Source organism: Anas platyrhynchos, chromosome 29, assembly GCF_047663525.1.
Source record: "Anas platyrhynchos isolate ZD024472 breed Pekin duck chromosome 29, IASCAAS_PekinDuck_T2T, whole genome shotgun sequence".
NCBI classification, from domain to species: Eukaryota; Metazoa; Chordata; class Aves; order Anseriformes; family Anatidae; genus Anas; species Anas platyrhynchos.
In genome coordinates, this window is record NC_092615.1 from 2,801,774 (window position 1) to 2,819,276 (window position 17,503).

The window sequence follows — 17,503 nt, forward strand, 5'->3', positions numbered from 1 at the left end:
CTTGCCTGAAGTGTTGGAGGAGGAAAATACCTGTCACGGGGACACTCACAGACATGTTTTTTCTGTAGGCTGAAGAGGTTATTTTCTGTTATCACTTAGGCTGTGCGTCAGAGAGCCCACACCCTCTACAGCAATTTCTCTTCCATAATGTTTAGCCATTCTTTTCGGCCCCTGTTCCCTCTCTGATCTCTGTTCCACGATCATCCCTGTCTTCCAGACTTTTGCTGCCAGTCCTTTCTCCGACCCCATCCAGCTGGACAACCCCGATCCGCAGCCAATCATCGATGGAGAGGAAGGGCTCATCTGGGTCATCGGGCCCGTCCTGGCCGTGGTGTTCATCATCTGTATCGTCATTGCCATTCTGCTCTACAAAAAGTAAGAGATGCTTCTTGCCTAGAGCTGTGATCATTCTCAATGTCTCCAGGAATAACTCATAAAGGGGGTTTTCTCCTCGGTCCTGAAGTTGTCAGCTGGGGGTCAAATCCTCCCACCAGCACCAGAGAGGAGTCCTAAGGCAGAAATGCTGAAATTGAAGGTGCTGGCTGAAACAGGAAAGATTAGTAGTGGGTTGCCAGGACCTGCTACTTCAGTGTCTACCCCACAGCACTCTCAGTAAAGCTGAGCTTGTCTGAGTGTTGTGGCATACGTGCAATGAGTTTGTCGGGTCGCTTGCCTGTCTCCCCCAAAAGACAGGGTCAGAGCTGCAGCCCTGGGCTCCCCTTCAGGTGCTGTGTGTGCTCAGCAGGGGCGATGCAGAGAAACACCTTTGTGCTGGGGATTGGCAGAGACCTCCTGTGTTGTCAGGCTGCTTTTCAGCTGGAACTGGGAGATGAGCAGCAGCTGGGGGTGTAGTGTGAGTCTGCAGGAGAGAAGAATGAGCAGCCCCTGGAAATGTCTCCTTTTTCCTTGGATTTCTGAGCAGCTCGTGGTGCGTGGCTGGGGACAGGGCACACACAGGTCACACTGTGCGGCAAAAAAGGAGAGGAAAGGAAGCAGATACTGAGTAAAATGGATCAAGAAAAGGGGCAGGATGGCAGATCTGGCCAGTGCAAGGGTGTCCTTAGCTGGGACACCTACCCAGTATGGAGTTCAGTTAACCCCACGTCATCTTTCATCTGCACAGGTGTGTTTGCTTATGCACCCCAGCATGTGTGAAGTTGCTGGACACACACAAGTGCTCGGGGGAGAAGGGACTCAGGTGTTCCTTGTTGGTGCTCGTTGGCACTGATCTAACTGGGGAATCATTACTAGTCCTACCTTCCAACTGCGTTACCAGGGTTAGAGCTGAGCAAATGTTTCTCCCTTCTCCTGTGATTCCTTTCTAATCTGAACATTTGTCTTGTCTTCTCTCCACTTACTGCTTTCCTGGACAGCAAGCCAGACAGGTAAGAGCTCCAGATTTGCCATTTACTAAGGTTCTTTCTTTAATGGGCTGGCTGTGTGTTCGACAGTATTTATCATCTCTGGTGATGGGGCTGTGTCTGTACAGTTTCTACTGTTAGATCTGTCCTAAAGGACACCCTGTGTTAGACTAGCACAGGGCCACATTTGAACTGGGACAGAAAAAGCAAAGAAATCCCAGCTTCCTCCTGCTTGTCCGTTCCTAAATATAATGGCCCTTTCTCGAGCTGAGCAGCAGTGACAGTAAGCGGCTCATAAAACGTTGAGTTAATGGAGCAGAGAAACACCCATTTGTGTTGCAGTCAGAGGTGAAAGCGGGTTTTCTCCATGTCTGACTGCTCCATGCAGGCTGTCCCTGAGCTGCTGGCACGCTGGAAACAGAATCTCACCAGCTGAGCTGTCCTCGCCCCATTGCAAAAGCCATTCCTGCCCCATCAGCCGGGGACTTCTAACAGAGTTCGCTTCTAACTGCAGAGTGAGACTTATTTCGAACCATTTACAAGGCCGGGAGAGCTTTCACTGAAAGTAACTGATGGGTTGAGCCAATGAACTATTAACAGCAGTTTCAGAACTGCGGCAAAAATAAACTGCTCCCAAACTGCAGAGTGGTGTAATTCCAAAACGCTGCCCCATGCAGTGCTGGCAGGGCTCACGCTACTTCTTCTGGCTATTAATGACATTAAGAGGCAGCTAACAATGTGCTGAATAACCTCCTCTCTGCCTAAGCAATTACCGTTATTGCTGCAGGCGTATTTCAGGAGGCATCTGCACAACCCAAGCAGGAGAGGTGAGGAGCACTACAGCCATCTTGCTGGAAGGGCCAGGACAATATTTGCAAACCTTGGGGTGTGGGTACACATTCTCTGCCCACTGGAGAAGTTCTGCTTCCAGCAGCTTGTCACTATTCCCTTGCCAGAGGTTATCACCTCCTCAGATCAGCACTGGGCTTTGCTTCCAAATTCTTTTCAAGGAGAATGAGCCAGGTCAGCAAAGACTTTTAAAGTGCCTCAGCTAACCTACCCCATTTTGAGGGAAATATATTATGAAGCACTCACATGTGCAGCTCAGCTGGCACGTTGGAGCAGGCTTCAGCTTCTGGCAAGGAGGTGAGAGAGATCACAGCAGGCACAGCTGTGATCGGAGAAGATGTGTCTGTGCTGGTTTTGAAACCAGATTTTTAGGGTTCTGTAGATCAGAAAAGATTGAAAACCACTGCTCTGACTTCGCTGTCTGCAGCAAGGCACTGAGAACTCCAAACAAGCCAACAGAGAAATAGCAGTACTTCATGTCCAAGGTCACGACCAGGAGATTCTGTACTTTTCCAAATGATTATGTTGGCTCTAGTTCTTTCAGGCTGCAAGTGGCTTGGCCAGAATTGGAACACTTCTACTTGCAGAGCTCTGCAGAGTTCAGGGGAGGCTGTTCAGGGAGGCTGAGGTGTGAGTTCATGGTACCTCAGCTGCTCCTCGTTGCTTATCTGTACGCCTGCTGTGTGAAGGGGAAACTTCCAGACTTGGCTGAAAGCTGCTGGGCACTTGTAAAATCCTATCAAATACTGCACCAACAAGACATTCCAAACCTCACCCCTTTTCTGATGTGTTTTATGTAATTTACACCCTTGTTCAGGATGTGGCTGTACCTGGCCCTGATTTATGTGGGAGCTACACTCAGGCCTCAGTGTGGCCTGTGTAGCTGAAAAGACTAAGAGGTCCGTAAGCTAAGAGGCTTTGTTTTTGTTTTTTTTTTTTATTTTTTATTTTTATTTTTTTAAGCAAACGGAAAGATTCAGAGCCACGGACAAAATGCCTCCTGAACAACGCTGAGATCACCCCGCACCACCCGAAGGACCCTGTGGAAATGAGGCGCATCAACTTCCAGACTCCAGGTAACCAGCTGCAAACCAGCCTCCCTCCCTGGGAAGGCAGGAGCGGAGCAACTGCCCTTTCCTCAGCCCCTTCCTGCCAGGCTGCTGCCGAGCTGCTGCCTTTGAGACCCAGAACGAACCTGGGATGCAGCCAAGGAACCTCCAGCCTTGTCTGTGCCAAGCAAGACTGCTGCAAGAAACCTTTGCTGGGAAACCACAAAGGCCTTGCAGACTCCACCCAGCAATTGCGGGGCAGGAAGAAGGGCTTTTCTGCAAATCCAACTAAATCGCTGCATTCTGGGCTAAGTACACAGCTGCGAGTGCCGTGGCCGTGCCGTGCTTGCCTGACCATCACGGCGCCGTGCCTCGTGCTGGGAGAGCCCTGGGGTGTGAAGGTGAAGCATGGCAGGCTGCCCAGCACACACCGCTTCACCCACACCTGTAACAGGTGCTTTCTGCACACACCCCAAAACGCTCCCCTTAGGCTCCAGGCCTGCCCTGCAGGTTGTGAGGACAGAGAAAGGCAGCTGGGTGCTTCGTGCAGACGAGGCAGCATCTCCTGGGGTAGCGTAGCTGCCGAGCTAGCGTGGCACTGCACCTAACTCCTGGCCGGAGAGGCCCGCTGCACCCTCCCTTCTGCACATGGGTGTCCCCACGTACCTGCATGCCCAAGCTGCCTGCATGGCACCTCTGCAAGCCACCAGTGACACAGCCCAGCCCGGGCACATCCTCGGACACACAGGTGGTGATGCTGAGCGGTGCCTGCGCACTGGTACGCACCTCTGCTTCCCAATTCCTGGTGCTGGAGGATTTGGAAGGGAATTTGTTGTGCTTTTGGGGGCTGGCTGTTGTTTTCGGTTTGTTTGTTGTTTTTTTTATTTTTGCTGTTTTGTGCTTGTTAGTAATGTTTCTGCAGCTCCTGTTTCCCCTTCCCATCCCAGTCCTGTCCTTAGCGTTGTCTGACTTTTCTTAGGGTGAGACTGGCGAGTTGGTAGGTGCCCAGAGCGCAGGGATCTTTGGGGCAGCACTGAACTGAGTGTTTCATATCAGAAAGCTAGGAACAACCCATTGGTATGAGTCCAGGCTTAGGAAGATTAAGTCTCAGCTAAGGGATGGAAGCGGGTTTAATCCAGCGTGCAGGGACTGAATGCAGAGCAGCTGAACTGCAGCTGGGTCCCAAAATCAGCTCTTACCCAGAGGTGCTCTTGCAGGAGAGTCCGAAGGTGTCAGAGATCTGCAGCAGGAGGGCAGGCTTCTGTCTCCCTGAGCACGCAAGGGACTGAGCAGGGCACTGCCTGGGAAGCTGGAGAGGATCCTGCTGTCCCAGCTGTGCTGCCCTTTGTGTGAGCAACTTCTTTTGAGGGTCCCCATTGCAGCTCAGCAGCAGTTCGCAGGGGGCTGGGTTCCCTGATACGTCCTGGGTACAAAGAAGAATTCCCCGTGGGAGTGTTCAGGTTGGCTGCTGGGTCTGAGACCCAGGAGAAGGAGCTGCGCTCTGCCATGTGAACCCGATGCTGGGATAAAAGCAAAGATACAGGATTGTGGCCATCTGGGTTAGCCCGGATGCTCAGAAGCAGCTGGGAGTGCTGCTTTGGGTGTTCCCTGAGTGCTTCTCCCCATCCTCGCAGGATTGCGGAGCCAGCTCAGGACGAGGCACTCCCTGGCCCCAGATACTGAGATCAGGAGGTGACTGAGCCTGTCTCATGTTGCCCGTGCTGTTCTGGTCATGCTTTACCTCTGAATTCTTGACCTAAGAGGCTCGTAGAAGGTAGCCAAGACCTACAAGCCTGCCATTCAGCCTCCGCTAGGCAAAGGTCTGCAGATCTCAAAAGACTGCCAGTTTTTGTCCCGTGTAGCTTTAAAAAGACGCTGCCAACTTTTCTTTGTAAGGTTATCGAGCCAAAGCTGGCTGGTTTACCGTGCTCCTGGGTTTGTAAAGCAGGATGAGGTTTGAAGGGATTTGGGAGAGCTGGTCACCCGCCTCCCGCACAGCTTCAATAGCAGCCGGGTGGAAATGGAAACGGGTGGGAATGCAGAACTGGGGGTGTGTTGGTGATTACGGGGAGGTTGTGGTGCAGTCTGCAGGTGGGAGAAATGCAGAATATTTGAATTGAGTCTGCAGTGCCTTAGGAGTGGCCCGTGGGCTCTTCTCCAGGCAGGTGTCCCAGGGGGCAGCACGCAGAGGGTCTCTGTCCCGTCCCCAGCAGCAAAACAAAAGGGGGGGGGGACACAGGAACAGGAGAGTGCATGAGCATCTCGAGGGAACAGCACATCTTAGTGATCCTGTCCTTGCCTAATCAGCACAAAGAATAACTTTCTTTTCCTCTTTAGATTTATGTTGATTTTTTTGTTTTGTTTTTCGTTTTTTTATTAGCATGAGATTTTTTAAAAAGTGTATATTTTATTTATTTATTTTTTTACTGTTTTCTGCAGATTCTGGTCTGAGCAGCCCTCTCAGTGACCCTGAGTTTGACTTTGAAAGTTAGTTCCTGTGTGTTTTTGTTCCTGTTGGTTTCATTTTATCCCCCATAATTATTTTTCCCTCTTCTGTCGCTTTCCTTTCCGATTCCGTTTTGTTCCTGTTTTGTTTTTTTGCTTTCTTTTTTTCTTTTTCTTTTTTTTTTTTTTTTTGCTGAACTCTCTGTATCCCCGCAGTGTTTGCCCATCTCATCCCTTTTCTGTGCCATCTGTTTGTCTGAACTGTGCTTCCAGTTTTACAGTACCAAACAACAGGCCTCTTGCAAGACGGGGATAGGAGCAGGAGCACAAGAGCAGAGCCCCCGGTAGCGGTGTGAGACACTGTCCCTCCTCCTGTGGCTCTTTTGCTTTGTCAGGAGAAAAACGGGGGTTTCAAGGCTTCTTTTTTCTCCCCATTGTCGACGATGTTTCATTTCAGAAGCTTGCCTAAATGTCCCTCGTCCTTATCCACAGGCAGAAAGCAACCTTTTGTGCAGCAGTGTGTGAGCGTTGTGTGCGTGCGTGCCCGTGGTGTTGTGTTCGTCGCTCTGTAACGCGGGGAAGGAAGAAACCGTGGCAGCAGCTGACGACCTCCTCTCTCTCTGGAGAGAGCCACGCAGGCACCTTTCCATGTCTGCCGAGGACAAGAGCCATTTTCCATCTGTGGCAGGTGTCTGTTCCTTGGCACTGACTTGTTCCAGGCGCACAAAGCCCAGAGGCCTCTCCATGGTCCTCCACACCCGTGGGTTTTGCACGGAGTGCCATCCAGCCGCGGTTATTTTGCAAGGATAAATGGGCTCCGGCCCGTGGAACAGCTGTTAGGGTGACGTTTCTGGTGAGTTGGCTGGTGCACAGAGAATCAAGTCTTTTGTGAGAAGATTAGAGAGATTCAAGTGATTGAAATGGTAGATGAGACCGGCGCTGAAAGACTTCATCCCCATTAGAAGCCAAGATCCCAGCTTTGCTGGGTGGTGCTGGTTTGATTTTTTTTTTTTTTTTTTTTTTTTTTTTATGCTGGGCAGGGAAATAGATACGAGATTTCAGCTGACAAATGTGAAGAACCACGGATGCTGCTTGTGTTCAGAGACGCGAGGGCTGGGGCAGTTTTCTGAATACTTGAATCCCAGCACTGGTCTCTTTGGTGCTGAATACTCTTGCCAGTGCTGTCCCAGTCCACCTGCCACCTCCGTCACCCCCTTTATGGTGACACAGAGGGCTCTGTGTGTTTTTTAAGCCACGCTGATCCTTCCGCCCATGGCAGCACTCCCTCTGCCATCCTGGCTGCTGCGGGAGGTGGCGGGGTGGCAGCCCCACAGGTAGCCATGAGCTGAGCAGAGGAACCCGTGAGCCATTTCCCTTCGTGGCTAAAAAGAATTAGGGAATGAAAGCAGACAAAAGAGAAGCTGCTGCAGCTGGCACAGCAGAGCCGGACATAGCAGCCTCCTGGACCTAATGGGAACCCCGATATACTTGGCATTTTGACCAGGAAAGTGTTTATCACTGCAGAGGTTTCCGTTGTTTTTTTTTTTTATTATTATTACTATTACAAAGAATCCTAGAAATCAATCGGACAAGGGGATTTTTGTCCTTAGCAGCAGCAAAACAAGGCAAGTTCCCATCAGCCAAGTTCTCAGCCAGTGTCTGCTCGCAGCAGGTGGGAGGCGGGGGCAGGATGTTCCCCAGCACGGAGGCAGAGATGGTTTTCAGAAGCTGGTCCCACTGATGATTTTTCATCAAGTTTTTATGAAGTCTCTTTCCAGACTGGCACAGCAGGCCTTGCCCGTGCTGCCCCTGTGCTCGAAGGGAAGGACACGCAGTGCTCTGCGACTTCAGAGCCAAAGAGCATCTCACCTGATGTTTTTTTTTCCTTGCTTGCTTGTTTTTATGGGATTTCCTGGTTGATGTTAGCTTTTTTTTTTTTTTCTTATAACATTCATGTCCACTGTTTGGGATTTTATATACACCATTGTGTTTCTAATCACATACCAGCAAAATAATGGAGGTTTTTGCAGCAGTCAGGTGTGGCAGCTGGGAAGGAGTCAGTGAGGGGGCGACCCGCAGAGAGCTGGAGACTTCTTGAGGTGCCAGAAGTTGTTCTGAGTAGGGCTGGGCTCTGCTGTAGTGGTACAGCTCAAGGTACGTTTGCTGCCCTTACGTTCAGAGGCAGAAGGATGGGAACTGGGCAAACTGTTCCTAATATTAACGTGCTTTGACCTCTGGTATCCCAGTACTGTCCTCCCTTCCCAGTGAGGGCAGAGAGGTGACCAGTTCCTCCACAAGCCCCCAGCCTGCACCCAGTGCTGGGTGCGGGGTGGATGGCTGCCACCTTCCAGTGGGAACCCAAGGAGAAATCCTTCTCTAGGTGGAACAGGCTGCAGGACAGCAAGAGTGGGAACTTCTCCTTCGTGAGCTGGGAGAGTTTCTGCCCTGATCACCAGCAAAACAGAGCGCAGCCAACACAGCCTCCAGAACACCTCAGGGTTCTTTTTGTGGGCTTTTTTTGGTCTATTTCCCCCCAGCCCTTCTATTTTCAGCCACGCTTCCTTGTGCTGAAAATAGACACCTAGTTAGCTTAGAACAAAACGTTGGAGTGGTGGCTCAGCTCCCCGCTCTGTGGCAGACTCATCCCGTCCCCAGGCCTGGGGGAGGCAGCGTCTCTCGAGGACTCACTGTAAAACTGAGGACGTCATGCTTGCTTTGCCATCTCTGTGCTGATATTTCAGAGTATCTGACCATGCTGCTGCCACCGCCGCTGCTTTGTCACACACCAACACCCACGGGGCTCGAAATTCTCCCTGGCTTCCATCTCTTCCACCCCGAATCCTTCTCATTGGGGGCACTGCCCAGGGCTTTTCGGCATGCTGCTCTCCTTGCCTGGCAGACAGCATGGGAAGCCTCTGGAAAAACACGATCCAATGCAGATGAGCAAAGCATGGAGAGCTTTTCCACCTTGATTGGTAGCGTAGCTACTGCAGAGGGTAGGACGGGAAGGATCCCTGCTCTTTGCAGAGCTCCGGCCGCTCCTCTTGGAGCGGGTTGTGCAAATCGTCCTGCAGGCACGCGGACAGCTCTGCCTTTAGGCACACAGACAGCTCTGCCTTGGTGCTCAGTCCCGTTTGTGGCTGAGATGTGCCCTGAGGCTGGTGTAGCGTGGCCCTCGCTGCCAGGACCTTAGAGAAGACCGAGTCTGCTCTTCGGCAGCTCAGCCTCAGTAAGAGCACAAGTAATGTTGGTTAAAACTGCAGGGGAGCTGGGGCCATGAGGCATCGGGCTCCCCAGCAAATTGTTTCCCATTCCACAGACTGAGAAAGGGGCAGGAGGATCTTTGTCCCCCTGTCACAAAGGTAATGAACAAATGCCCAGCAGAGGTGGCCGGCCAGGTCGGTACATCCTACCTACAGCTGGAAAAGGGAGGGTGAGGACAGAGCAGCACCGGTGGGCTGCGGGCTGTGCTCTACAGCATCCTCTGCAGCCCAGGAGCAGCAAGAGGAGCCAGCACCTGACTTTTCCCTACCTGGCTGCGCTCTTGCAGCCCTGAATGCTAACCCCACTGTGCCCATGAGCTCACCGAGAAGCTTACAGAGCCAGCGTTGTGCAAAGGACAATTCCTGAAAAGCCTCCCCTGCTTCCTCCCATCTGCATTCCCTCCCCCTGCCCCACATCGCCATGGGTGGCTGGATCCCTGCCCCTTCCCTTCTTTTGTGTTGGAGTTTGTTTATGATCATTGCGGGTGCTGTAACATTTGCTGCGTAGGTTCCTCTGGCAGCGTTTGCTCATTTTAAGTCCACTATTGGAATTGCTAACATGCATCTGCTCTTTGGATTTTCCTTTTTGTTTTGCTCTGATTTACACATTGAAAATGGGGCCATCACGGAAACACTCATGTTACTGTTTTTTTATTTCCTTGATTTTTAATTTTTTTTTTACTTCCAAGGACACAATTTCGAGCCCTGAATTCTTCTCTTCTAACCTCCCTACTTTCATTGCAGATCTTACATTGTAATTTATTTTCTTTTCTTGTTTCTTCTTTCTTATAAAATGTGCAACCGTTGTGAATTTTAGTTATTATTAAATGAGATTCTTTTCCTGCTGTCTTGTCTTTTAGGTATGCTCAGCCACCCACCAATCCCTGTTTCCGAGCTGGCTGAACACACAGAGCATCTCAAAGCTAATGATAACCTGAAATTATCCCAAGAGTATGAGGTATGAGCAAGAGTGAGTGCTGTGCATGGGTTTGCAGAGCCAGGAAATTAGGAAATTCAGACAGGCCCTCATCCAGATAAACAGAGTTTCATTTTAAGGGTATGGTCAGTTGAAATAGAGAAGTCATTTGCAAATTTAAAATGAAATACTTGCTCAGTGTTTTCCTAGGTTCAGTTCCAGATAGCAAAAGAGGAAGACACTTGAGCTGTGAGACTTTCCTGGCCATAGAGGGGGCATCTTGGGCAGGGTCCTGAGCTCCCTTCGTGAAGGAGGGAATGTATTTCTGGAAGGTGATGTTTTAGACAGCTGGGATGGGGACTTCTTGAGAATGGCTGTCTCACTGCTGAACGTGCAGAGGATCAAGCTAGGGAATGAGATCCGTGGTTCTAGATAGCTTCAGTTAGGAGGGATGACCGGTAAGTCACATCCCCAGCTGACACGATCAGCAGTCACTGAACCAAAACTGAGGAAACGGGGTGATTTGTGCCTTCCTTGTCTTGTCTGGGATTTCTGTGCTCTCGTTTCTCCTTCCTGCTAATGTTTGGGTACTGAAATGAGCTCTGCAGATGAGCAGCCAGGCAGAGCTGTGGTTGCTGGATGTGCATTTCCAGTGGTTCTCCAGTCGGTAAAACTGCCACCTTGCAGGTGCTCTGACAGGTGGGGCCAATCCCAAGGCAAACTGAGGGGGGAAAGAAGAGAATCGTGGCCCCACGTCACCACTGCTGCTACTTCACGTGGCTTCCTTGTCACCAGAGTGGAAGGGCTGTGCTCACGTGCAAACCTGCTCCTGGCCACGGCTGTGTCAGCACTGCTGAAATCTTAAATCCCAGTGCAACTGCCTGGTGCTGGGGTGGTCTCTGCAAGTTGCTTTCACTGCAGACTGAACAAACGACTGAAATTTTCGGTGGTGGTGCTCAAAAACAAAACACCCTGATATTTTTAGACTAATAACTAGTCTAGACTGCCTAGTTCTGCATACAGGCAGAGAGCGAGGGGCTATTTTCTGAACAAAAGGCTGGTTCTGGGATGCTTTCTCCCCAGGCTGGCTTGCAAACACCAACATGTGCAAGGCAGCTCTGCAGTCCCAGCTCCCCACAAAGGGGGGCTGCATGGTGGAGAAGGCGTGTTTGCTCTGCTGGGGTCTTTCACCCCACATTGGGGCGCAAGGGGAGCAGCAGCCTGGTAATATGCTCCATCCTGATTTCAAAGCCTGATTTGCATAATGCAATATCCCAAGTGCCCTGGCTTCGTTCCAGCGCAACCTCCTCTAGTGGGAGAGCCAGAGCTAAACAAACATCGCTAATGAAATGAATGTGAGGCGAGATTAGAGGGATAGAGAGCAAACAGACACATTACAACAGTATAAATACCCATTAGTTAGAAATGCTCGGCAGCGGGAGTGCAAGGGAGGACTCTGGTGTCGGGCGCTTTTGTACCCGTGTTGCCCCCACCACCGGAGCTGAGCTCTGCTGGGGAGCTCTGGGGTTGGCACAGCAAGGGGGTGCAGAAAGCAGCAGGCACCTGGCGAGGGCCAAACTCTGCAGGCTCAAAGGGACGGGCCCAGGTGGGTGCAGGGGGGGCCCTGTCCCCACCGGGCAGGCAGGGAGAGGGAGAGCGAACAGCGGGAAGCAGAACTCGACGCGCTCCTGCCAAGCCTCCAATTGAGGCAAACCCCTAGGGCTCTGCAAAATGATGAAGGAATTAAGCCCTTGTTTTATTTAATTCTCCGGCTGAGGATTTAGAGGTAAACGTAATTAACCTAATTTCCATATCTGGGACAGCTGGACCTTAAAAAAAAAAAAAATCACCAAACCTGGCATAAATCACCAGGACAGGCAGAGAAGGTTTTTTCTCTCCAGCACATTTTATTGTTTACTCTTATCCCTTCTAGGAAACCGTGTTGATTCAGGCCCTCAGGGCCAGGTTTCTTACCCCCTGTCTGGCCGGGGAGATGCACATCTCCCTCCCTGCTGCCCGCGGGTGCCTGCCCCTGCCACGCTCCCATGGTGTTTTCAGCCCCCTTTGCACCTGGGAGCCCCTGGGCACCGAGCCCTTGCTGTCCCGAGCAGCGCTGTCTCCTCTTTTCATGGAGCAGCCTGCACCTCTCCTGCTGCCTTTTTCCCTGGCAGTTCCCATCCTGCTTGTGTCTGTGGTTATAAACCTCATCCTCGCTTCAATATCTCCCTTCCCAGGTACTCGCTGGTGTATTTATGCCCTCTTAATTGTTGTTGAGTTTAACCGTGCACAGATTTAGCCTCTTCATCATTTCACAAATAGCTCCTGATGTGATTGTCCCCGTTGTTCTCTCCCGACTGCCTGCCGTTTGTCAGTGTCAGTAGCTCAGGGCTGCAACTACTCCGGTACAGCCACAGCACGAGTATGATTCGAGGCCTCTGTATTGCAGCCTGAAACTGCACTGATGCTTTTGCCACCACTGCATCATGCCAGAGAGGGAATTGCCTCAGGTACTGCTCTGAGTGCTTGGGGCCAAGGGAAATGGGACCTGAGCACGCTGTGCCACTGGGCTGAGGCTTTTCCACAGCAAAGATCTGCTCTTGAGGGAAGAAAACGGTGAATGCTGCATCCTCAGCTAGACCTTCAGAGCCGTGACCTGTCCCACGTGGAGCAAGGTACTCGGAGCTTCATTTGCTGCTTTTTTCCCCCCCCTCTGACTCTGCTGTTTTCTCTCCCGATTCCTCCAGTCCATTGACCCTGGTCAGCAGTTCACCTGGGAGCACTCCAACCTGGAAGTGAACAAGCCCAAAAACCGTTACGCAAACGTGATCGCCTACGACCACTCGCGCGTCATCCTGCTGCCCATCGAAGGTACCGTAGCAGCGTCTGCTCCTCCCTGGTAGCTAGGCTGAAGTTCCTGCCCAGGAACATCTTCTACATGCTCTCTTCCCTTCCCTGTTCCCCTCTATTTATATTCTTCCCTTAGCATCTCCCTGGGGGGTAGCAAGCGAGAGGTACCTGTGTAAACCACACATTTGTTAAATTCTGGTGACTGACATATTCCCTGGAGCTGCAATCTCTCATTTCAAAGGCTGCTTTATCAAGAAGCTGTCTTTGCTTTACTTAGAGATCCCCGCGATACGTTTCTGATGAACAGGAAGAATTCAGACCACATAGTGCTTCAGAGAGAGCGGAGCAGGGCAGCGGGTGGCGGTGGATGTGGAACGTTATCTGTACAGCAGATGAATAAGAAGCAGGCACAGGGCTAATTGTACAAATGTGAGTGTCAGCAGCACAGCAAAGATGAGGCTGCTGAGTCGTGCAGACGTGAAGCTTGCGCGGCATGCAGCTCCCACTGCAGTGCTGGCCCCTAAAAGGCTAAGAATAAGGAAGGTTTAGTGTTAGCCTGAGAGGTCATAAATTGTTTTCTGAGCTTCTTACGTGAGTGATGGTGCAGTTAGAAAATTTACATTACATTTCACAACCCGTGGCTCTTGACAGAGTTGCTATGGTGCATGCTACGATAAGAGGGGCTTTTGGTGGAGAGGAGATGGAGTTTAACAGGGGATCTGCTTTGGTTGCTGCCTCTGAGATAACCTGAGATGATGAGACTTGAATATTTTGTGTGGCTGTGCTGTATGGATAAAGCGTTTGTGGCCAGTCTTGCATTGCCAGAGCTGATCATCTGAGCAGAGAGGATATGGGACATGCAAATAGCCCCCTGGTGATTTCAAAGGTTAATTCAGAAGCCTTCATGACAAGGAAATTGCTAGAATAATCTCCCTCTGCCAAGGTAATTCTGAGGGATCGAAGGAGGCAGAAGAGCTGCTCCTGAGGTAACAAAAGATCATGGTGATCTGCCAAAAAGCTGCACAAATCTGGATTGGTCTTGTCTGCCATTAGAGGATTTTAAGCATTTCTCATTGTGAAGACGCCTGTGTTCTAGCTTGTTTTTCTTCTGAGATTAATATTGCATGAGCCAAGGAAAGCCAAGTCTTTAAAAAGTTGCCTTGTCATTCAAGAGAAGAACCCAAGTGCAGAAATGAAGGACACCGGGCTGGTCTCTGCTCTCAGGAAAGCAGGAGGCAGGGTGGATGCAGGCAGCACTCACTGCCCCGGTGGCATCGTGAGCTGCTGACGGCAGCATAAGTACAAGAGAGCGAGGTTTAATTTCCAAGCCTCTGAGAGGTTCTGACTTTGTCTGGCTGCTCTGTTCCTTCCTACCAGGCTGTAGCTTATGCTGAGAGCTGGAAGATGAAAGGCGTTGGAGGAATTAGTTGTTGCTTTCTTTTTGTTTTAAATCTGGACTTGTCAAGGCTGCAGATTGTCACCGTCTGCTTGGTCAGGAAGAAGTAGTGGCTTTAATTCAGTGACTTCTCTGTAACTGGGCCTGTCACAGCACAAAACATTGCCGGAGCTCATGGCCACCATTTTAAATTACAGAGCGGACCCGAGGGGGCTGGAGAGGAGATTAATTCCGGAAGCTCAGCCTTGATCACGTTCCTGCTGCCGCCGCACAGCCACCTTCCCTTCTGAAATTTCAGCTTGGGAAGGGCTGGGGGAAGGGAACCCTCCAGAAATTTAATCAAAAGCCATTTCCACCAGCAGCTGAAATTACCGAGTACCCTTGAGGACTGGCAGGCAATTCAGCCTGGATCATACCTAGCCAATAGAAGCAGCGATGCCTTTTGCTCCAGCAGGACGAGGACCGGCAACCCAATTTCATATTGGTACAGCTCCCCACCCTTAGCTGCCCCTCGAGACACGAGTTAAGCGTTCTGTACCGAGTTAATCTTAGGTTAGCAGAAACCTGCCAGCCCGGCCAACCGCTCTGCTGTAATTAGGAAGGGGCCAACTCTCCAAACAGTGCAAACTGTCCGTGCCAGTCCTGGAGGCTCTCTAAAGCTGAACCTGAACACCAGCGCATGCCAGTGTCCATTTTAACTTCAGAGCAGCTTTCTCCTGCCATGTCCCAATCACCCTCTTCGCTCTGGCAGTACCTTCTGCCACTCGTATCAAACCCGTCAGGCAAGGACACGAGCAGGCAGCTGTAACTCAATAGCCTGTAACTTATGCAAATAGAAAAAAATAAAAATAAAAATGACAGCGGGTAATTTAAAGCAAGTCAAAGCTTGTAATTTCAAAGCCTTTACTGGCTGAATCCAGCCTGGTTTTATTCCGTGCTTTGTCCAGCTGTAGCTCACTGCCTGGAATTAGGCTGTGGACCATGCTGAGCATCACCCAGATGCGTTTGGTACCCAGCTCCTGGGCATTTTGGGACAAGGACTTCTTTTGTTCTATGTGAGAGCAGCAAAGCAAGAGCCCTAAGCCTGCACTTTCGCTCCTATAAGTAACACCGATAAGAGTGTGGTCTCAAGGTTTGATAGTTGGTCTCTCTAACATATCCTGCAGGAAATTATTTGTCTCCCTGTAGCTCAGACCTTCAAGACAGGAACTTCAGCTGGGAAGAATTTGCAAAGAGTCTTCCTGCAGTGACTCCAACCCAGCAAGCCATGAAGGCTCTCATGTTTTGCAGGGGAAATTCTCTCTAACTTTCTTGTGCAAATCTTAAGCTTCCAGCTGCATAAAGTCCTGTCCTGCACATCCCACTGACTTGGTTTTGCTGATTTAATGCAGGAATTGTGGGCAGTGATTACATTAATGCCAACTACATTGATGGCTACCGGAAGCAGAATGCCTACATTGCCACGCAAGGACCTCTACCAGAGACCTTTGGGGACTTCTGGAGGATGGTGTGGGAGCAGCGCTCAGCTACTATTGTTATGATGACTAAGCTGGAGGAGAAATCACGGGTAAGGAGCATGAGAGGGATGACAAGTTAGTCATAGTCCTGGGGGACTGGAGGGTAGGATTGGGGAACAGTGAATTCCTTTGATCTGCAGCCCACGTTTATGTCAGTGGGGGATTTCTACCTGTTTTGCCAGCACCCTGAAAGTTCAGTGATTCATTCCTTCAAAAAAAAAATACTAAAAAAATTCATCCCAGAAAGCTGCAGCCTCCGTTGCAGCTCCAAGAGAAGAGGACACTCAATGCCACCACATGCTCCTTAGGTCTGTCCTGGAGTTAATCGTTTGGCAGACCTCAGACTTTATGTTCAGTTCTCTTGTTTAACAAGCCCCAGTACTTTCACTCTCATCTTCAAGATGACTCCAGTCTGTTGTTGATGTGATTGATGTGGTGCACCAAAGCCTTCGTAGGAGCTTTCCATGCCAGGTGTCTCCCTGTTGCGGTGCTCTGGAAAGAAACATTCCTTGCACCTTCCCTCCCCTTCGCAACCTTGTGAGCTTCACCTGTAACATCAGGATGCTTTGGGGATGAGTTCCAGCAGTCCGGGGTTTGTTCCAGTATTCAGCATTGCCTTCTGTCTTCCAGATCAAGTGTGACCAGTACTGGCCAGGCCGAGGTACGGACACCTACGGAATGATTCAAGTGACGTTACTTGACACCATCGAGTTGGCCACATTCTGCGTTCGAACGTTCTCCCTTCATAAGGTGAGCTTTCTCCTGCCCCCGTTTCCTTTCCAGAGACAGGCACCTTCTCCTCCTTACCCAGCACGGTCAAGGCACGGTGCTGTGCTGGTTCTGCACATTACCCTTGGCGTGTTCCTCTCTTTGCAGAACGGCTCCAGTGAGAAGCGGGAGGTCCGCCAGTTCCAGTTCACAGCGTGGCCTGACCACGGTGTACCCGAGTACCCCACCCCGTTCCTGGCTTTCTTGAGACGGGTGAAAACCTGCAACCCCCCTGATGCTGGTCCAATCGTGGTGCACTGCAGGTACTGATAGCCCACACCGCACTCTTACATGGGGATCTCTGCAAGGGAGGCAAAAATGTCTGTAGGATGTTTATCTGCACCTCAGAGACATTTAATCTCTTAGCGAGTACCCAGCCAGTAAGAGCTGTCCTGTAAAGTGAATTCCCAGCCAGTGTCTGAGAAGGATACTTGGGGTTTTCATTCAGTGCAGAATTTCCAGCAATGAGTGGTTTAGTTGGCTCCAAATTACTCAGACTTTACTAGCAGCAGGAAGCACCTTGTGCTGTTCTGGCCTCTGTTTCTCTGTGCAGGGGTAGTTTCTTGTCACAGTGGGAAAGGAGGAAGCTCAAGTGTGACCTAGGAAGCTGCTTGGCATTGCTGCATTGGGTGTTTGGGAGGGAGAGATGCTTGAGCTGTCAAAAGGATAGCTGACATTGATTGAAAGAGGGGGTTTTTGAGTACTGCAGCCATTCTGATATGACAAACTGAAGGCCCCTGCAGGCAGGTAGCATTCCCTAATTCAATTTCCAACCCAAAGAGGAACACTTGCAGCCTCAACTTAGATAAATCCCTGTGTTCCTCAGGAGGTTGTGGAGAAGCCTGCAGGTTACTCAGCACTGAGGAAAGACATCTGAATTTTACAGGCTGCTGGGGGAAGTTAATCCTGCCTCTCCTAGAGGATGCCATTTAAACAGGCTTTGTAAGTGGGCAACTTATCACTAACCTTGCAGATGGCAATTATCGTGCACCTCTCAGAAAATGAATAAAGAGAGCTGTCAGCTCACAATGTGCAGGAACCGGCTCCCAGATCAGCTGCTAAATTCTTGCCAAAGCTCCAGTCACCTGCTTG

The 17,503-nt window shown here is 50.6% G+C and overlaps 1 protein-coding gene across 12 annotated transcripts in view; it reads left to right on the forward strand.

Annotated features, from left to right (window-relative positions):
• PTPRS (protein tyrosine phosphatase receptor type S) overlaps window positions 1-17,503 on the forward strand; it is a 150,406-nt gene that overhangs the window by 125,233 nt on the left and 7,670 nt on the right. For 4 of the 12 annotated variants that reach the window (XM_072029079.1, XM_027471879.3, XM_027471882.3 and 1 more), the window contains 9 exons: window positions 218-375; window positions 1,374-1,385; window positions 3,174-3,286; window positions 5,699-5,746; window positions 9,828-9,925; window positions 12,628-12,751; window positions 15,518-15,693; window positions 16,274-16,393; window positions 16,520-16,674. In XM_072029079.1, the coding sequence (XP_071885180.1) occupies window positions 218-375; window positions 1,374-1,385; window positions 3,174-3,286; window positions 5,699-5,746; window positions 9,828-9,925; window positions 12,628-12,751; window positions 15,518-15,693; window positions 16,274-16,393; window positions 16,520-16,674 (1,004 nt within the window). The remainder of the gene's footprint in view (window positions 1-217; window positions 376-1,373; window positions 1,386-3,173; window positions 3,287-5,698; window positions 5,747-9,827; window positions 9,926-12,627; window positions 12,752-15,517; window positions 15,694-16,273; window positions 16,394-16,519; window positions 16,675-17,503) is intronic. The other 8 variants (XM_072029082.1, XM_027471883.3, XM_072029087.1 and 5 more) reach the window with 3 other exon arrangements.